This window comes from Cryptomeria japonica, chromosome 8 (assembly GCF_030272615.1).
Source record: "Cryptomeria japonica chromosome 8, Sugi_1.0, whole genome shotgun sequence".
Lineage (NCBI taxonomy): Eukaryota > Viridiplantae > Streptophyta > Pinopsida > Cupressales > Cupressaceae > Cryptomeria > Cryptomeria japonica.
The window spans coordinates 202,685,866-202,702,677 of NC_081412.1; the positions used below are offsets into that span (position 1 = coordinate 202,685,866).

The following is a 16,812-nucleotide window of genomic DNA, read 5'->3' on the forward strand; positions in this document are numbered from 1 at the left end:
TCAAAAAAAGAGGCACGCGATTTGCAAAAAAATAATCCACACAATTTTCATTATGAATTCACAATATTGAGAAAAGGATGCAATTTTTATGGATAACGTGTCATAATTTTGTGAAAATGTTTGCCCAAAAATTGTTCACAAAAAAATACATGATTCTCCTCAAACAGGTCGTAATAAATTCATGATTTCTCTAACTTAGTTGTTTTGTACGATGCCATGATGTACCATATGCTGCCCTTCAATGTCACATGTGTAAGTCATCACTGCAATAGTTCGTAGATCTCACATGTTCATTGAACCTGAAATTTTTTAGTAGATGGCTTTGTTACCATATTACAAAAAATATAACACTGAATGATTACCAAGATATTCAGTAAAACTAAAGAGCGAAAGACTCCTTAAATAAGAGTTACAAATGCTTTTTCTAGAAAGGATAAGAACGGAAAACTACGAAAGCAAAGAATAAGAACTTAAAGAAGAAAAAATTTCTTAAAGACTTAATTGACCATTACAAAAGAAAATATTACAATATTAGTTTAATAAATGTAGGAGTGCTTTCTTGAGTTTCTAAGCTCTTTTAATAGTAGCAAACACTAGAGATGTAACAATTGAACACAAAGTCATTTTGTAAAAACAAAGTACCATTTGCATACACAAATAGAATCGTAAAAGAAATATGCTTTGTATTATTTTTACTGGAATGCTATATGCATGGCGGATCAGTTTCTTCTTATAACATAGTTCCCTTAGATAAGGAGGAAATTATCCACCATAATATAGTAGGTGCCAATACAGTAGTGACAAGAATCGAAAGGTGAGGTCAATAATGATCATTTACACAAATTTTCTCTTTCATCACTAATCAGTGACAAATTTTAGTTGTGCCCTATTTATTATAATCCTAAAGTAGTGAAGCTAAAAGAATTTAGCAAAAACACTTGCAACTTATATGAGCTTATATATAGTTTGTAACTTTGTTGTATAATTGTTGAATCTGTCATAGACATAAATTCCATAAGTTTTGAATATTTTATGTATTTTCTAATTATTCTAGGTGTACATGACTTTTACTCTTTGGCTTGCCAATTTAGTGAGTTTGAGACATGCAACTTTGAACTTCAATAGTATCCTAATCTTGGACTACTTGTACTCAAATGACTATAATAGAAAACATATTCTGAAGATTTTATCAAACATGATCAGGATGTTCATTGGCTAGATTATGACATGATGTACTACATTTACTACGCTAGCCACAACATTCCTGACAATAAGACCAGCTGGAACATGTTGACCTACTTTCCTAACTTTTCTCCATGGCATGATTATTTTACTTGGCATTTAATTACTTCAAATTAAATTTAGGTTACCTCTCCCATTTAGCCCTCTTTTCCAGACATGTTCTCACCAGTAGCATCAATAGTGAGTTGCAAGTTCCCGGGTACTTACAATTTCTAATGTTTCTACAATCCTTTATATGAGCACACAAGTATCCATGATACATGAACATGAACTTTTCATTCATAAATTAAGCGAAAGAGACAGAGGACATTTCTTGAAATGATGCACTATAAATTATCTTTGCAAAGTCATTAATTTATGAATAGAGAAATTAATACAGAAAATGTAACGAAAAAAAAAACCATTGTTTCCAGCCCGGACTGAATCTGCACCATCATCTTTGCGGAGAGGTTCTTTGAATGATATCCAAAGCCATAAAAGATAGAATATCCATAACGCTGACATTACCCAGCCAGGCAGAGTACTTTGGTTCATGGTAAGCCCAAGAAAAGTTTTGTTAATTTGGAGTAAACCTGCAAGCGCAGGCCCACATGACATTCCGAGAGCACTGGCAATTACAAAATATGCAGAGGACTGCAAACGTTTGCTGATTGGTACACAGTCACTAATATAGCGTCGATTAACAGCTCTGGCGGAACCGAAACTGTCACAACAAACAGCATATTCAGAGTAGAATGGCTCCAAGCTTGGTTGTGCTATTAAATTAACCCCAGAAAAGTGTTTATTATCAACAAATTGTTGTAAACCCACAGAAAAAATATTATTTTTTGGAACTCAAAAGGAATAAAGGTCTCTATCAGAGAAGCAATAATTCTTATGGGCAAATTATCTTGTATTTCTGATTCTAGATAATATTAAATGTAAACGTGCAAAAAGTTCGATTCATCTATGTAGATGACCTCAATATTAAATTTTAACAAAATAAGATGCTGTGAAAAAATATAATATTGCGAAAAGAAATGATCCTCCCTAAAGTAGTAATAACACAATTCAACCTTGAACAAAATTTAGATAACAGCAGCAATATTATCCACTAGTGACAAATATCCAAAGTAATACTAATCCAATTCAAAGGCAACCATTAATGCAGAACAGAAAAGGTTTAGAATATGCAACAACGAGAAAACAGCAATATAAAATGACAGCTATCTAACAGAAAAGCTACTTCAAGGGGTGAGCCATAATGTAGGTAGGATATTCATCTCACGTAATCATCAACTTACAGAAATTGAAAGGATTCAAATGTGAGAATAATTAATTGGATGAACTCTACAGGAAGAATTTAAAAAAAATAACAAGGAATAGAAATTAGAGAAAAACACCATCAAATGGAAACACAAACAAATTAATATTGAAAAACTGTGTGAAGTAAATTAATAAAAAAAACACCAAAATGTGAGTCATACTCACTTCCATACTACAAAATGGCTGTTACATTTTATATACAGTTCATAGACTTGTTTAAGAGCTTGCAAACACTCCTCCAAGACAAATTACAACCCTCTACAACAATTTCCCAACCCTCTGTTACAAAACAGTCATAAATATGAACTGAAATCTCTTACAAATGCTACCCAATCTTAAGTTACAAGAGTCAATTGACTCCCTTCAATGCTTAAATTTTTAATCAAACAGGATAGATATAGATGTCCAAGCCTGCTGGGAGCTTAAACTACCAACCAAAAAGAAATGGAACTTTAAAAATCATAAACATTGACTTCCAAAAGATATAAACCGCTATGCAGGACAAGTTCAGCACTTTATTCAGACTAGCAAATGGCAAAGTCAACACTTTCATCTGACTCACTAATATCACTTCCATGATGAAGTAGCCACTTCCAGCAGACTGGTTACCACATGTTTACCGTTTCCATGAGGAAATTGCTACTTCATCAACCTTCTTTGACGTAATTCTTCCAAAAGCCATCACTTTTGCATACAAACTCAAAACAAGGAGCCATATTTTTCTAAAATTGCACAGCTTATTGGGAGGAATCCTAGTATGCAACCATTTTCAGCTTTTAATTCCATCTAAACACTCACTTTGTCTATGCAACATAATTGCATTTATAAGGCCAACAGTAAATAGAACCAAACTCAAAATGCTATCTCCTCTACCCAAAAATGTTCCAAGATATCCTATAGCATCCCAAACCTTCTCAAGCATCGAACAGCAAGGAGAGGGCAGAACTGTTTGTGTTGGGGCCTATAACCCACAGGTCCCAGGATTGAAACCTGGCTCTGATAGCAAGATGTAGCGCCCACCAACAAACCCTAGGGAAACTTACACCAACTAGAACAAAAAGTGGTATAATTTTAACCTTATGATTCCTAATCAATATATTAGATTTACAAGCAACATGACAATGTGCATATGCGCCTAATGAACTAATCTTATCATGGAACATCACTTCAAGTGCTCATATGTATAATAAGTTATAACGATCATAGTATCTGTTGTCATTTTATGACACCCTTGGTCCATCAGTGAGAACCGATCAGAGATATGTTCTATGGACCAACGCTGCCTCAGTTGATAAAGAGAAAACAATGGAATCATGAAGTATGAAGTGTTGTCTTTCCGGAACCCTCAAGTTCCCAAGTTCCTAAGTCTTCTCTTCCTCAACTTCAACCCCAAAACTCTGGAACCCCCAGGTTCCCAAGTTCTCAAGTCTTCTCTTCCTCAACTTCAACTTCAACCCTGGAACTTTGGAACCCCCAGATTCCCAAGTTCCTAAGTCCTCAAACCCGGAACTCCAGAACCCCCAGGTTCCCAAGTTCCTAAGTCCTCAACCCCAGAACTCCAGAACCTCCAGGTTCCCAAGTTCCTAAGTCCTTGACCCTGGAACTCCGGAATCCCGAAATCCCAAGCCTAAGTCTTCCCAATTTCGGTAACCCATGTTTCCGAAGTCTTCCTAACTTTGGTAACATATGTTTCTGAAGTCTTACAAACTCCTTCCGGCTTGCAACACTTCCAGATGGTGTGATCAACACTCAAATCTCTTAATGCTCCAACAACTCTTGTGACTCGTACACCTTCTTTCGTGGAGCTACAGGGGCATATTTAATGATTTTTGCAAGACAAGTACAGGGCCATGCTTATTTGTGGTTACTTATGTCATGCCTGCATGCTCTGACTTTGGAATGTCAAGCAATCCACCATCTAGAAGTACCTTTCTTCTTGGGATTGCATTTTCAGGGTATGGCCAGGTTGCTTGCATGTACACAATGTCAGGTGCATGCACTTCCTTGTATTCCCTTACTGACATTTCCCTACACACACAAGGGTCAAGGCTTCTCTTCCTTGACCAACGGTCTCTCCTATGCAACCAATTTTCTATATAAGGATGTTATGCCTCATTGTAAAAGGTTCTCTCCCTGCTGGTTGAGCTATTCTATGCTCTTTCACTTCTCTTAAAGACTTGTATTTATCTTGAATTTCTGCAACTATAAGTTTGGCCATTGGCCTTATAATGAATTGAAATCATCATTCTTGCCTTACTTCAACTTATGAATGTTGTGTCTATGTTCTTACCTTCGTTATAAGTGTATGTTTGTGGCTTTCTTTCACATTTATGTTGTGTTAACCTGTTTCTGGGTGTGACGTGTGGGAAACCTTCTCCCCTCTTGACATTCAGCAAGTTCTAACCTCCATACATGCGTTGAGGTCATTCATGCAACTGAAGTTTGTGCATCTCCTGGGTATTTTGAATTGATTCTTTGTGCCATTTCGGGTGGGGAGAGATACAATCTCTTATCTTGGTGCATCAGCTCCTTTCATTTTAAGCATTTCTCTCTTCCCTTTTCCTCTGTAAGCTGTTAGGATAGGTTTAGAAGTAAGATTTGGAGTGTTGAGTTGGTTCAACACCTTCACTTGGATTGAGAAGGAAGTCGGCCTTCTCCAAAGATTCAACCCCCTTGCACAAGGTCCCACTCTTTGGGGTTGTTTCCATGTTTCACAAGGTTGTTGAGTTGATAGCTCAGCAAGGGTGCAAGCTTTTGTGATAACAGTATCCTCACGCAAGGATATGCCACATATGCTGCCCTCTAATTTCATAATGCATTCAACCATTAATAATGCTTAACAACTATATAGCTAAATATGAAGTAGGCTACTATCCAGAAACATGCAACCATTATCCAAAAGTATAAAAGTAAGTACAAAACTAGATTCATTTTCAGATTAAGAGGCCAATCCTAAGTAAGAAAAATTGCAAACAATGTTTTAGAAGTTTTGGTTTATGTTTTTCAAGTCAACTCAAACCAAAACAATATGCGAGGTAAAAAAAATCTTTTCAAATTAAAAGGGCAGCTCCCTAGAAACTAATACCAACCATAGACACTAATCCATAAATAAGTTAGGAAAACACACCATAAAGAACTAACAAATTGTTTGAGAGAAACAAGCCTAGAATTGGATGAAATACATAGCATATTTTAGGGGATAGAATAAGCATGAAATCATGCCCTATAAATGATGAAAAATGTAACATTCCACCAATTCTATACTTAAAGAAAATTGATAACTATCTATATTAAGATAAAAAGCCTTGAGCATTACAAAATAAAACATAACTACTTCAGCTGAAATGAACTCTAACTAACTATTTGCTCTTCTGCATAATAAGAATCTAACCAATTCAACTAAAAGTAAGATAACAATCTAAGAAACTAAAACAAGGAACATAATCTTTAAGAGTAAGTAACTAACATGATCATTTCATTTTTCAAAAGAATGAGAATAAAGTTCAAAGATTACAAAACATCAAGCTTTCCAACTAGAGTTTCTATAACAAGCCTCGGCATAGTCTAGAAGAGGAAGAGCATCATCAAGGGCTTACCACCCAAACCACAAACTTGGCAATCCCGCGCTTACCTTCCAACTGAAAGAGGCCCTACCCAATTCTGGCGCAAGCTCCAAGGGGAATAAAAGATTTTCCGACTATGGATATTCATTCAAGCACCCAATTCTGGCGAAGCCTGAGACAAACACCCACAGTTGAACTAAGAACAATATTAACTTCAAACTAACCATGCACGGAGACCTAAAGTTAGCAAGCCTCCAATGTTATGAACCTGAAAACACATCAAATACCCTCACACTTCACCATTAAAATCATTGAACATTAACAAACCAGATAAAGAGAAACCATGCAAACAAATTAGGACACATGACAAAACACCATACTTCAATGCTTCATTCATTTGTTCTAACTGCCATTACAAGATTTTTTGTCCAACAACTTCTACTCTATTCTACCTTTACTCCTAATGTAATTGCCAACCTACTAGCTCTCTAACTCTGAAAATTCTAACCCTTTAGAAAGAGAGAGGCACCAACCTTTTATAGATTTTACATTTTGAATCAGTGGCTAGGATTGAATCCATCCAATGGTTCTAATCTGCCTTCCAAAAGCTCTGACAACTTTTTGGTTAATGATTTCAACCAAAGATGTAAATATCTTAATCGACAATAAATCCTTTGGCCAAAAATTTTTTAAAAATCGGGGATCAGCAAAAAATCGCAAAAAAATCGGCAAGAAATCGGCAAAATCATCGAACATTTGAAAATATATAATTTCTTAAAATATTCTAAAAAATATCAATAAATATCAATATATTATTTTATATAAGACCTTTATATAAACTTATAATATCAATATCAATATCAATATATTATAAGTTTATTATTAATAACTTACATCAATATCTTAGTTCTAACTTCTAACACAACTCGTAGCAGACACTTGAACAGGAAGCATCAATATATTTGGATCCCATCACTCGTGGAACCCGTCGGCCGTCATGACTCCCTCTTGCGTGCTAAACAAACCAGACTTCGGCCGTCGCGACTCCCTCTCGCACGCTAAACAAACCAGACTTTGCCCTCTATAAAAATTATAAAGGCTCTTTACAATTTCCGCACCCGCGATTTTTATTGTATTTTGTGCGATTTTTTTGCGATTTTAACCCAAAAAAACACCCGATTTTTAAAAAAATCACGCCCGATTTAAATGGAGATTAAATCGGCTAGGGTTTTGGATCGGGATATATCGCGATTTAGGCGATTTTTAGCCAATATTTACATCTTTGATTTCAACCACCCCAAACTAACTATTCAGCTACCTACAACTGTTTTCCATTAATCTCGCTAGAAGACAAGATTTTACTGGGCTCGAGGCACAAAAGAGGTAATCCTAGTAGTTGGGAAATAACTAACTTGTGTCCCTATTTTTGAGTTATATCAGATAGGGCCCACAAGTAGTCATTTTACAAAAAGCAATTGCTTGCACAAACAAATTCTCTTTTTGTTATTTCCAACTATTCATTCTTTGATTCTGCATACTCCTATAGCATCACTTTATTCTGTCAATACCCTCTAGGGTCCTGAATCTCTTGGTATGGAGATGCTCTTTGTCATTGCTTCCTTGTGGATTGATGTGTGACCTCCTCGCAACATCCGTTTTATTGCTGATCCCAAACCTGAAAAGAACATGCAACAAATCAAAACCCAGACAAATAAAACAATACCATATCCCTCGCCTTGATCATGTTTTGGTAGTGCTTATTTTGTGCTTGAATGGCTAACACTTTTGGTGTTTTCTATGTCCTTGGCAAGCATGAAAAATGTAGAAACACGTTATCCTTAGTGAACTTTATTTTGCTTTTAAAATGTCTTAACGCCTCTTCATTCTAAAGTAAAACTTCGTTGTTTCTTTCGACTAAAGCAGGAGCCAAAATCATTATATTAAAGCCTCCTTGCCAAACTTGGATTGTGAAATTTTAAGTGTTTTGACATTTTCAAAGCCACCCCGGGCCTTTTTCAGGTTTTTTCGATTTTAACAAGAACAAGGCCAATGCAAACACAAAAACAAAACACCGAACTTTATTCGTGTCCCCCTAAATGCTTAAGCGCTAACACTATTCTTGGTACATTTATTATCAGCATCAGAGGAAAGATGAGAAAACATACAATTTGGTCAACCTCGAATTTGACCAAAAACCTTCGAAACATATCTTGCCTTAGAAATAAAAATCGCCAAACTTTTTCTTTGTTTTGATTTTCACTGCGTTGGCACCTTTTCGGTGCTTACTTCGGCATTACCAAAGGTTTGAAACAAATTACCTTTCGCCTCCTTTACTCTTCATATTGAAAGAAGCCCAAACTTTTTATTGCTTTGACTTCCTTAAGCCCGAATTTTATTTCGTTTTGATTTTTAAAAACTCAACACTTCTCGGTGTTTTGTTCAACAATCTTAAGGGCGTTGGAAGGAGGCGCAAACAAATGATTTCATTCGTTTGAAAAGATGCATTCGAATTTAATCTAGTTTACCTTAAATGCTAGATTTTTGGTATTATTAACGCTTTTGGCAAACATAGAAGCTTGTTTTGTTTTAATTCTCAGTTCGGCGTTTTCCTCGATTTGGTAAGAGTCGGAATGAAGCTTGAAGACCTAACTCCAACCCATTTTGCAAATGTTTCAGGAGTTGGTGTTCTAAGAGAAAACAATCTCTGGCCTCTTTTCGGGATCTTTTATGGTTTAGCAAAGTTGTTTTTTTCCCAGCCCCTTATTGAACTTTGAATTTCGGCTTTTAAGTGTTTTGTTGTTTTGAATGGCCCGAATTTGATTTTATTTTGTTTGTTTCCTTTGTTCCAATGCTAACACTTTCGGCGTTTGTATCGGGGAAAACAATGGAAAGGATTAAAAAAACGAATTCCTATTTGCTAAAAGAGGCAAAATTGTTCATGCACTTTGCTACTTCCGATGTTTTTGTCGGGATTACCAAGTGATTGGAAGGCAGGAAGGTTAGACTTTGAACATAGAGCCCCCCTCTTTCTCTTACGCGAAGCAGCTCCGACGGGGGTCCTTGTCTAAGATGAGGAAGGGTGTGCGTAGCACAACAGGACGCAGGTTTTTTTGGGGGAACGCGTCTCCATGGAACAATGGATTTTTTTAAATCAAACATTGTGTTGGACTTCTTTTTTTATTTTTCCCGCTAATAGATTTAGGGTTTATCTTCTGTATTTTGAAGGCTTATAGATCTAAAATCCTAAACCCTCAAATCCTATTTCTTTTGCATTCCTTTTGTTCTATTTTTACGATGACTATCCATTGCCCGTTTCCGGTCGCTTAAGTTGTCTCTTAAGCCTTTTGTGTCATGTCGATGACCAACCCCTTGGCGTTAGCCATCCGGTTTATCTTTCACCACAAGCTCCATATTTACCATGCACCTCTGCCCAGATCAACGGTCCTAAGAGCCACGCGATTGCTTCAACATGCCCAACAATGTTAATTCTGCAATGCCGCTGCAAACGTGTCAAGGAATGACGTGACTCTGACATGCAAAGTTGGAGGCCATAGAATGGTCTATATTGGAACCCACATGTCACATGGGCCCTGTTCGAAAAGGTTGAATGCCAATTAAGAAAGAAGGGCCCCACCTAAGTGAGTCACGCCCTAGGTGGACTACTGAATGGTTGCCGCGTGGATCACAAGCCACAAAACAAGGACACAGGCCCAGCACCCCGTTTTATAAAGGGAGATGAGCAATGATGATTTTGATCAAGATCAATGGCACAGGATGAATGCACAACTATGCGATTAAACAAAGATGCAGACATAAGCTAACTCTACAACTCTGCCGATGACGTGGTGCGAGGGTCCACTAAGATGAGTCACTTCCCAGATGGGCCCGTCACGGGTAATATGTAGTTACCTTTGATTAAATCAGCGATTGTGGTTACTGTGCGATTGTTCCAAGGTGCACCCATAAACTAATTCTGCAATGCCGCTACGAATGTGGCATATAGGACCCATAGGGGACAACAGTGAATGCTCGGGCCAATGAAAACACAGAAACGTGGATAAGTAAGCCACGTAGCATTGATGACTATACAACAAGATGGATTTTTCATGACCAAGGCCGGCGGCAAATAAAATATAATAAAACCATTGATGTGTCAAGCTTCGATTCGTCGCCAATTGACCGAGAATTTGTTGTTGGGGCCCCAATGTTCAAATATGAAATGCAACGGCTCTCTCCCGCCATTACTCCAGTATACGTGCCTACAATTAATTTTGCCATTCTGCCTGTTATGATCCAAATATTTTGTCTATTTTAGTATCAAGATTGTTCCAATCTGTTCTTACAGTACTCTGTACATGCTCACAATTTTCTTTTATGCTTATGCTTTCATTATTAGGAAAATCTGAGAAATGATTGTCAATTGCATTCTCTCTAGCTTTCTGCTCTTTCGTGCGAAATTCTCAATTGCTTGCAGTCGTCTGAATACATAGAATTTAGCCTATGCTAAATTTTGAATCTTTTTGTTATCGTTTCATTCAATTCGCTTGTAAAACCCTAACCCTAAAAATGGTAGAGTCCTCCAATCTAGGAGAGAGAAAATTCTCTGAGATTATAATCCAACTCCCAACTGAGACTCAAAAAAAGTCAAAGCTTGGATCGACACAAGATGAATTCATTGTTGACCAAACTCCAGGTATCAGAGATGCATTGATCCCACCATGGGGTTCCAATCACAAGAAGAAAGAAAGAGTTCCAGTTTCCAAAACTTGGAATTTGGGGAGGCTTGTTGTGCCCAATGTGTATGTAAACACATAATTGATTGTTGTGATTGCAACAAACTATAAGCCTGCCACTAGGGAAATTGTAGCTAGTGAAGGTGGTAGGTTAACAGAAATCAACAGCGATGTGATCAATGAGATGTTCATGCTCAACCCCAATGCTGATTGCGCTATCAATCCAGAAGAGCTGAAATTGGAGTACGAGAAGAATGAACACATATATAAAAAGAAGTTGGTGCAATTCTTGCATCCAAGATTCAAAGGGGAGGATAGGCAGTTAACACCAAAGCAGACAACCACTTATAGTGTAGACTTGTTTCCTGGTTACTTTGTGGACACATACTATGCCCTCTGTCAAGTATGTGTTGCGGATGACAAGGACTCGATACCAACCTGGATGCTAGTGGTTTGCAAGGATATCCAAAACAGGGATATCAATAAACCCTTTGATTATGCTTTTGTGGTGGTTGAGGGTTTACAAAATGCCCTATCTGATTTCAAGATTGGAAAATCAAATATTTTCAAGTATTATTTTCTTTTGATGCATATATTCTTATACAAAGGTCTTTAAGTATGGCATCCTAATTTGGAGATTATTACTAAGGTTAAAGGAGAACCTCTTTTGGTTCAGGAGTGGACCTATATTTGGAATTCACATAGTGATCAGTCTAGTTATTTCACTTTTGAAAATCTTTTTTTAATGAAGCTTCTTAGCATTTTGCAGAATAAGGTTAGGTGGGGACTAACCCAGGAGGCTAAAGAGTTTCTTAGACCTAAGGACCTTAGGCCTGAATTGGGAATCACTCATAATTGGGGGTCACGGTTTTATTTCAAGGACCATACCATTATAAGAATTTTTGGTAGTACGGTTACTCCTCGGTGCTTGCCCATTACTGTTCAGGATAAGGTGGCATTCCTTGAAATTATGCATCAATTGGTAGAGGCAAATAAATATTTAGTAGGGGAGTCATGCACGAAAGGGTCCATGATCCCATCACAAGTCGTGATTGGGATGTATCAAAACTGAATAGAAAAGCATATGACATCTTGACTCTACTAAATAAGTATAGACTTCCTTGGGCTAAGTATAGGTACTATGATTTAGAATGGCTTGTCAAGAGCCTTGGCAAAGCCAAGATACAAGAGCATCAATGGGATGAAGAAGATGATCAAGACCTCATAAGAAATGCAGCAGAGTATGAGGAGGTGTTGAAAAGGAAAGAAAGATGGTACAAGATTCAATATGAAGAGAACCGAAGAAGGAAAGAGGATAGTTCATACTCTCCTGCTTGGGAATTATTACTGATTCCAGAGGCTAGAATGAAAGCAATTTTTGCCACTCATCCAGATGTTGATAGAATGTCTCTCCCTCATGAAAGGCCCCGCTTGGATGTTATACCCCGAGCACAGGTGATGGAGGAAGAAAGGCCTCAATCCCCTCGATCAATTCATTCCCCTATTGGTCATGCTTCTCGTCCATTGAGTCCTCAAGAGCCCCCTCCCACAGTTGTTGTTGACCCTTAGCCATCATACCCCTCCCCTTCAGAGAGGCTGCTTGCAATAGCAGCCAAGAAGAAGCCCATGGTTGCTTCATCCTCTAGTGGCCTTCTTTACCAAGTGCCAGAGACCCCTAGGGCTGTTACTCCTTTGCACACATTATCCCCAGGAAGAGAAATCCCTTTTCAGTCATATCAAGGCTTTGAGTTCACAAGGGATTAGCCCCTACTACCTCACAGATTTGACACTAGAACAAGGGTCACTATTCAGGAGACTTCCAGGAAATGGATCCTAGATGCATTCAAACTTGGAGGAGATTTGAGTGAAGATGTAAGATTAACTACTTGCCAGCAATTTATGAGTGATGATTTCATCCACACAAGGGAGTTCAAACATTTTGTTATTAGGAACTTAACAGATAAGATAGAAAGGACCAGAGGCATCAATTTTGATGAACTAGGATACGAAGAAAGGACAAGATTGAAAGATGAGGTCCTAAAGGCTACAAATGAATAGTTTGCTGCAATGACTCTAGAAATGGGGAGGGAAATTGTAAAAAGAAGTGGAATACTCTTATTGGAAGGATGGGATATATCCTCTACTATTGTTTTTGATGAATTAAGAAAGAGACATGACATAGACTTAGACTCCATGGATTTGGCACAGAGAGATAAGGTACTTTCAAGAGTATTGTTTTATGATCATATGGATCAATTGGTGATTTGGTGTCTACATAGGGTTACAAAGAGGGCAAGTATGAGCACAGAGGTTGACAGTTTGTTAGCCAAGAGAGTGGCTGACACTTCCAATACAGAGGCACCAAATATAAATTTGAACGTGGCAAAATTTTCCCACAAGGTGGCTTTTGAAAACAAATGAGGAGCTCTCCCTTGTAAGGGAAAGATTGGCAACCTTTGTAATGTCCCCTACTAGGTTAAGGCATGTTTTAGCCATAATTAATCTATTTCAATATACTTATAACTCAAACTAAATATATTAAGAGACAATTCCACCTTAACATGCATCAAATCAATGATATTATGCAGCTCAATCAATTAACTATTATTAAATAAATTGTTCATCTATCTTACATCTATAGTTCTTAATGCAAGTGTCAAACCAATTGTAATGGTCCTTATTAGGAACATCTCCTTTCCCAACTTAACAAAAAAAACATATTCTTCTTCCTGATATTAACTCACGAATATTAACTTAAGAATTCTTTAGATTTATATTCTAATATTTATTTGTCTGATCAAAGCATTATATATATATATATATAGTTATCTGTATCTATATTTATATATATTCATATATTTCCTTCTATTTTCGGATATTATTAATGACTGCAGACTAGTTACTAGATAGTATTATAATTATTATATCATTATTAATATTCATAATATTATTAAATCCTGCATAGGAACATCAGCGGCCTTCTATATTAATCATCCATACTAAGCACGTCCCTATGAAGACCTCTAAGGACGAGGAGGACACTGCCTGTAACTTAATAACAGTTGTGATCTGATTCCATCCATTCGATGGTTGGAGATCCTATATATTCCTTCTCCCTACCTGTCTTAATCATTCTACCCTCCCTTACTGAGCATCTAACTATCACTGGGCTTTTTCCTATCCTTGCTGGATGCCTAATAATATTAGTTATTAGAATAACTGTGGTTGTAAAGGCAGACAGATCTGACATGCATCAGATCTGGTCTGCCATTATATGTAAAATGAAATATGACTCATACGTATTGCAATCTATATTAATATTACTATTAGATTCTGCATACAGACATTATCAGGCTAGGCATACATATTAAGCACATCCCCTAGGCATACCCCCGAGAACAAATATGTTACTGCCTATCCCTCCCTGTTCGATACCTTTATGATTATTAGGTGGCAACTTTATATTCCTTGTTTGCTGTTGTAGAGATACGACTCTTACCAAGGGTTGTATGTTAGAGAGGACGTGTCTTATTAACTAGTTAACTGTTTGTAAGGGTGACACCCTTAGGTCTAACACAACTCTTATTACAACTAACTACTAAGCCGCTCTCTCATCATTGCTATTGTTAGTGCTAATTACCACTGTTTAATCATTCAAGTGTTTTTAACTAATACGATTAAATATTATTAGTGATCAAAATATTATTATTGTTTAAACACTAAAACTTTGAACTGTTGTGCTTCCATCCCTTAAGGCCTGCAACAGTAATTAGTGAGGTCATCGATTCGGTTGACTCGAGTTGATACTGGTATATTAATTGGTATTCCTAAGCTCTCCAACATTAATCAATTTCTTGAGATATATTCATCACTGTTTACCCCAATATATTAGACCCCTCTTCATAAATACTGCTCTTTATTTAATCACTCTTTGCATGATGATTAATATGATCATCAATGTCCATTACTTGCTTTTGATTCTCAATGCTTGGATGTTGTCTTTGTTCAGATTTCTTCCATTTTAGTTGTCTTAATAAATATTATATTTTGTTATTACTTTTATTTATTTATTTATGTTATTATATTATTATTATTTGTTTTATTTGAATATCTCAAAAATATTATTAATAATAAATAAATATTTAATAAATCATTGATAAATATTCTATGTTACCCGGGGACACGTCCTCGGTATTTTTTTCAGCCGTCCCCGTCCCGAGGACAGGGGACTCCTAGGGGACATCCCCATAAATTCTGCATATAGACAATGAATTTTGACAATGAATTCTATAAGCAATTTGACTTTGACTCTCAAATTAACACAAATTTGCCATAAGAACTCTACTAGTTCTTATATGTTAAAGTTCTATAATGGATATGTGCATGTTTTATCCATGTTTTCATATGAATATTTTAAATTTCCCTACTTTTATATAGCCGTCCCCTAGCCGTCCCCAAAATTGGCAAAAAAAATCACCGTACCGGAAACACGTACCCTCGTCCCCTGCCGTCCCCTTTCCGGAAACTTGGGGTAACATAGTAAATATTATATTAATAATAATAATTGTTTTATCTATATTATATATAATGATCAAGGAGGGGACATGACAACCTTGTAGGAGTGGGTATATGCACGACCTACCTACACACCTCCAAGGATGATCCAACATACTGTTGATGAAGCAATTGGACTGAAAGATGATCTAGCTCAAGATAGATTGGAAATTGTTGATCTTAGGAATGAAAGGGATAGCCTAAAGGTGGATGCTTTGTAGACAAAGAGGAAAGTGAGAATAAATATGTCAGGATCACTGCTGCAATCAAGAACCAATGAAATCTTGGAGCATGCAGATACAGCATGGGATGAACACAAAGAATTGTTAAACTTTTCTCATGAGCATTTGAGGTGGCAACGCTTTATATCTTGCTCATTGTCACATATGAGCAAAATGATTGCAATATTGGAAATTTCATTAATTAGGCCTCTCCCAAGTTTTCTACATGTTATAGTGGAGAGTTTTACGGTCAAGTTTGAAATAACAAAGCAACTTGTAATGTCCCCTTCTCCACGGTGATTACTTCAGTGGTCCATTGGCCTATTTCGGAGACTCGTAGGCTATTTGGAAAAGAGAATTATGGGTTCCGACTTTTGTGGAGTTCTACTCGAGCATTTTAGGGTTTGCCAGGGGGGAATTCTTCAGCTTTGTCTATGGTTTCCTTCTGGGTTTTTCATGAGCTCCAGGGTGGCATAACATGCATTTGATTGTTTGGTGAAGTGAGAACTTATTATTTTTAGTAAGTTAGGGTTTGGCTGCTTGGATGATGCTATCTTATTGAGCTTTCCAAACTCTTTCTCCTGGTGCGAAGATCATGTTTTTCGGAAGAATATTCCATGACTTACCATTTTTAGTAAGTGGCAGTATTGAGCAATTCTATTTTTAGCAGTTTGGACAGGGTCCTGATCCTGTAGCAGTTCAATGGTCTTCATTGCTCAACTTCATCTTCAATTTTGTTGATAATCAGTATTGGAGTCATAAGTGATTTAATTAAATATTATTTCCTTATCCTAAGGTTTAATATTTAATTATTTTATTACTGATTAATGTTATATTGGGCGACTTAGGAAAAGACATATTTATATCTAATATCAATGTTATATTTTCCTAAGTTAGGCATTGAAATTTGAAGAATGCATTAAGTTATTGTTGAAGACTTAGGCAAGTTCGAACTTGTTTAAGTATTGGTGAAAATGCAACTTGGGCACCTGTTGATGTGTTTTTTTATGCACATGCGAACACAGAATAAAATACCGAAGTATCTTATCCTCTCTTGAACAAAGTTCCCGAATGCTGAAGATATCGCAGAAGGATCAGTCGGAGTAACTCCAAGGTTCTGTTATGTAGGATCTCTACGTGTGGATAAGCTCTCTGTGGTATGATGTGATTTTGCTAGAATCACAAGGGGACTTA

General features: G+C 36.7%; 1 protein-coding gene across 9 annotated transcripts in view; it reads right to left on the reverse strand.

The window, feature by feature from the left end:
• Nucleotides 1-16,812, reverse strand: part of LOC131048348 (SPX domain-containing membrane protein OsI_21475) — a 275,121-nt gene that overhangs the window by 152,042 nt on the left and 106,267 nt on the right. For 8 of the 9 annotated variants that reach the window (XR_009106396.2, XM_057982273.2, XM_057982271.2 and 5 more), the window contains one exon: nucleotides 1,644-1,945. Coding sequence is in view for 8 of the 9 variants with exons in the window: in XM_057982273.2 (XP_057838256.2) it covers nucleotides 1,644-1,945 (302 nt within the window). In the remaining variant the exon portion in view is untranslated. The remainder of the gene's footprint in view (nucleotides 1-1,643; nucleotides 1,946-16,812) is intronic. The other variant, XM_057982275.2, reaches the window with a different exon arrangement.